This window comes from Amaranthus tricolor, chromosome 7 (assembly GCF_026212465.1).
Source record: "Amaranthus tricolor cultivar Red isolate AtriRed21 chromosome 7, ASM2621246v1, whole genome shotgun sequence".
NCBI classification, from domain to species: Eukaryota; Viridiplantae; Streptophyta; class Magnoliopsida; order Caryophyllales; family Amaranthaceae; genus Amaranthus; species Amaranthus tricolor.
In genome coordinates, this window is record NC_080053.1 from 15,621,412 (window position 1) to 15,626,705 (window position 5,294).

At 32.1% G+C, this 5,294-nt stretch overlaps 1 protein-coding gene across 1 annotated transcript; it reads right to left on the reverse strand.

Moving 5' to 3' along the window:
• Positions 1-3,462: 3,462 nt before the first annotated feature.
• On the reverse strand, positions 3,463-4,777 carry LOC130818543 (protein FAR1-RELATED SEQUENCE 1-like). The gene is made up of 2 exons (XM_057684708.1): positions 3,800-4,777; positions 3,463-3,522 (listed from the first exon to the last, which is right to left on the reverse strand). Exons 1-2 carry the CDS (start codon positions 4,775-4,777, stop codon positions 3,463-3,465), a joined length of 1,038 nt encoding a protein of 345 aa, XP_057540691.1.
• Positions 4,778-5,294: the final 517 nt, after the last annotated feature.

The following is a 5,294-nucleotide window of genomic DNA, read 5'->3' on the forward strand; positions in this document are numbered from 1 at the left end:
TTCTTGCGTCGATTAATTAGGGCATTCCAGCGTTCTTCTGTTTTGCGATTTCTTGCGATTCCTTGAACGATCAACCACGAATTAGGGCATTCCAACGATTTTTCTTGTTGTGAGTTCTTGCGATTTCATTTGTTCTTTTCTTCGAATTCAACACGAAAGCAATTGTGTGAGATGTGTGATGCTTTTGTATAAAATAGTGATGTTTTTGTTTTTATGATGTTTTCTACTTCAAACTGTGCTGCTTTGTTACAAAAAATTTTGATGCTTTCTAAATCAAAGCTGTGTTACATTTATTCAACACAAAATACAATACATGATACACTACCATTTCTGCGATTATTCTCTTTTGCGATTTGTTGCGATTTCTTGAACGATCAATCCTGAATTAGGGCATTCCAACGATTGTTCTTGCTGTGAGTTCTTGCTATTTCATTTTTTCTTTTCTTCGAATTCAACACGAAAGCAATTGTGTGTGACATGTGATGTTTTTGTATAAAATTGTGATGTTTTTGTTTGTATGATGTTTTCTACTTCAAACTGTGCTGCTTTTTACAAAAAACTTTGATGCTTTTTGTATAAAACTGTGATCTAATGGCTTACATTTTATACACGATTTGTTCTTCAATTTATACACGAGTTTTTTATTTTTGTTCATTAGAAAAATGGTAGTTACTCGAAATTCTGCACATCTTGAAGAAGAACAACCTTTGCCGAAAACTAAAGATAAAGCAAAAAAAAAATGTGGCTTCAAAAAAGAAAAAGTAAGTTTGTTTTTAAATGTGATGCTTTTCTTAATACAATGTGCTGGGTTATATGAAAAATTGTGATGCTTTCAGTGTAGAAGTAGTCACTACTGCAAGGGAAGAAGAAAATCATGAATTGGAAGTGGAGCAACCTTTGCCAAAAACAAAAGGGAAAAGAATAAAAACTGTTGCTTCAAAAAAGAAAAAGTAAGTTGTTCAATAAAACTGAGATGCTTCATTTATAGAAATGTGATGCTTTTTATAAAAACTTGTGATGTCTATCAGAACCATGATACTTCATTTGTTTTTTTAGAGTTCAAGTAGTTGCTGCTGCAATAGGAGAATACAATGAAAACCATGAAGAAGAGAATGTGCTAGAAGTTAACGTAAATGCGAGAATGGAAGAAGAACCTCGATTAGCAATAACTAAACGAGAACGAGTACAAATTGTTTCTTCTACAACAATTCCAAAAAAGAAGTAAGTTATAGACGTAGATGCTTTTTTGCATAAAATTGTGATGCTTTCTACATAAAATTGTGATACTTCAATGTGATGCTTTGTTTATACAATTTTGATGGGTTACAGGAGAGAAGGTCAACTTCATATGCTGTCATCTCCTTCTCAAATGGTTAGTTTGTGTGATAAATTGAATGATAAACAAAGGAGTGCTGTGAAAGAAATTGGTTTTGAAGGATTGCTTCTATTGAGAATTAAGATGTCTTATCATGGTATGGCTAAGTACTTTATCAACCAATATGATGTCAGTACTTCAGTTTTCATAGTCAATCAAAACTACAAGTACACTATAACTGAGTATGATGTCTGCGATATTTTTGGCTTGCCGTTAACTGTTAATAATGTTATTAAACAAACTAATTCAAATGAAGATATATTTGAGTATGATTTATTTGAGGAGTGGCAACAAAAACTAGATTGTGTTGGGGCTAAGGATATATCTGCTGAACAACTACTTTCCAAAATGTTGTTGGAGTTAACTGATAGAGGTGATGATTTTAAAAGGTTTTTTGTAATGTATGCTTTTATTACATTTTTGGCTCCCAATTCACACCGAATTGTTGATCATAGTTTGCTTAAACCATTGGGTGATGTTAATGAGATAAAAAATCTTAACTGGTGTGGTTTAGTGTTTGATAGGTTTAGAAATGGCTTGGAGAGATGCCAAACAAAAAATTTGAAAAATATTCCTTCATGTCTAGCCATATTAGAAATTTGCTTTTACCATCGAGTTAGCTCTCTAGGTAATTTTCCATCATCAAGGTTGCCCGTAATCCAACATTGGACTTATGAGACTTTGAAAAAAAGGGCTCAACTTGAGTTGAAGGCTAGATCCTTTGGACTGGGTGATTTCGATGGAGACACATACCCAGTTTCAAAGAAATTAAGAAAAAAATCGCATGATGATGAGGTGGAGCTAGAAGAAAATGGAATGTATCTCAAGATCCCTATTCCCGATGGCTTGTTGGAATCTTCTGATCAAGAAATTCATGATACAGCTGGTCATGTAAGTAATATTATTTTTAACATTTAGTTTTTTATAAAAACAACCAGTAGCACATTTTAAAATATAAAGTAGCAGTTTTTTGTCTATAAAGTAACACATTTCATATAAATTTTTTGTAAGAAGTTTAAATTGAATTATTTTTTCTTAATATATATTTTTATTTAGGAGCTTATGGAGAAAGTTAGCAAGATGAAGAGGAACATGGAAATTTTTACTCAACATCATATATTGAGACTATTGAAGTTAAAGGCAAAAGGCAATCAAGCGCAAGATGTCGGACAATCATCAAACTCTCCAACATTATCACAATGGTATTCAGACCCAAAAGTGATGGAGGAGATTGATGAGATTATGGACAGGATAAGAGTGGTTAAAAAACGAACAGATGACATCGACTTACCAAGCTTTGACCTGGGAATATCAGATCTTGAGAAAACACCTTCACCAGCACCGAAGTTGACTGCCAAGAAGAGAGGAAAAAAGAAAATTTGAGTTTGTTTTTGATTCCATGTGTGATGCTTTCATCAGAGAACCTTTATGCTTTCAACACAAAACTGTGATGATTCAACAAAATATTGTTATGAATGATAATCTCAAAAATATTCAAGTAAACATCATCAACACGAAAACAATTGTGTTGACGTGTGATGCTTTTGTATAAAACTGTGATGTTTTGTTTTTATGATGCTTGCTACTTCAAACTGTGCTGCTTTTTACAAAAAACTTTGATGCTTTCTAAATCAAATCTGTGTTACATTTATTCAACACAAAATACAATACATGATACACTACCATTTCATATAAAATTTTTTGTAAGAAGTTTATATTGAACTGTTTTTTCTTATTATATTCTTTTTATAAACGTGATGCTTTCATACAATACATGATACACTACCATTTCATATATTCTGTGTTACATTTATAAACGTGTGATGCTTTCCACATAAAATCATGATGCTTTCAACAAAAACTGTGATGATTTTCAACACAATATTTGTGATAAATTGAATGATAATGACATTAGAAATAAATTACTCTACATATAACTAATTCTAACAATTACAATGTTAAAATAAACATAGATTTGTCTAAAGTCAAACATCCTCTTCATAAAATACACCTCTACTAATGTTAAAATAAACAGAAAGTAATCTACATACTACTAATACTAATTATTAGACTATTTCTCTAGAGAATCAATCAGAAATTAGTTTACACTCTGCAAATGCTACACAACCCCAAATATAATTGTTCTTCTGAAGCAGGGATTCAATCATTTACCACTATATTTCATAAACAAGTCACCTGAAATATTCAGTGAACAAAATATATATGTTAAATGTCTAAATGTGGAAAACAGAAACGTTTAATAATAAAAGTATCACTATTTATCAAAGAAAGTACCAACATAAAATTCAAGAGGTAACACTTTTTAGATCATATTGTACTTACTTATTTTTTCTTATGCGAACACGTATGACTATTGTGACCTGCAACTTTGCCACAACTTTTACATTGTCTTTGCTTGGTCACCCTTTGCTCTTCTTCATCTTCAGTATCCTTTTGTTTTGGATCTTTTTCTTTCCTCTTGCCTTTGTTTGAAGATTGTTTAGGTTTTTGAATTGTAATTGTTGTAGGAGCTTTGCAACCAAAAAACTTTTCCAACTCTTGACGTTTTGTCTTCTCAACCCCACGATTCTTTTTTGCTAAAAGCTCAGCTGAATACAACTTCATTTTGTGCAAAAGTTCAACCAAATCATCCTCATCATCTTCTGCCAAACTAATGCATCGATGTACCTCATTCCAAACATCTCCTAAAACCCCTTTTCTAGATTCCATAGCATTATTACCGTCCAATAACGTTCCATTAATATCATAGACAGGCATTTTGCTAGCATCTTTTATCCACCTTTTCAATATGTAAGTTTCTGGTATATATTTAACGCCTTTTGCATGCAAAATCCATAATGCATGCTTACATAAGACTCCAACTCTTTTGAATAACTTACAAGAGCAATCAACATACAATGTTTGTGCATCATACACAACTTCAAAAATTGTCCCAGTGTTAAAATGTACCACACGATACACATCCTTGCAATCTCTAACGAAGTTATTTTCAAAACCACACTCATCGCGTGCACTAAGAATTTGTTCTTGAAAATCCTTAAAAACAACATCTGTGTAGACACTAGAAGCATGTTTTTCAAGAGGGATACGAGTCTTCAAAGGTGCAGAATATAACTTGCATTTACTATCTAGTGTTTGCATCATATAACGTTGAACATCCATCGCACTTTGAAACCTCATTTGGAGTTCAACTAATGTAAGAAATTTGTTCACAAAGTAATTGAAAAAATTGTTCTCACTTTCCGACCTAGATGTTGTTCTAAGCAAACCACCCATATAAAGATCTCTAAAGTATGCGGGCACCCACATTTCTCTAATATCATACATACTATTCAACCAGTCATTATTTCTTAAATTAGCATGCTCATAATCCGACATCATTTTTGACCACTGATCTTCAAATTCTTGGGGTTCATTATCCCTATTATATACAAGTCTATTAATTCTTCTTAAAAACTCATCATCATTACGTAACTCAATAGAAACTTTATCAGTTTCTTCATTATATGCCAACAACAGAATTTATGAATAGACTTGTCAAAAACATTGGGTAGAGCAATTTTTATGGCTGGATCTTGGTCTGTTATAATGGAATCTGGTTGTTTTCCATCCATTGCCCTCAAAAAAGATTCAAATAACCAAGTATAAGAAGATACATCTTCCCTACTAAAAAGACCGACAGCAAAAGTAACACATTTTTTGTGATGGTCAACACCCGTGAAAGGAACAAAAGTTTGATTATACTTGTTAGTACCATAAGTAGCATCCACAGATATCGAATCACCAAACAATGAATAGTTTCTCCTACTAATACCATCTACCCAAATTGCCTTCGATAGAGATTTAGTATCATCAACCTCAAAATCAAAAAAAAAACTAGGTGAAATTTCTTTCTTCT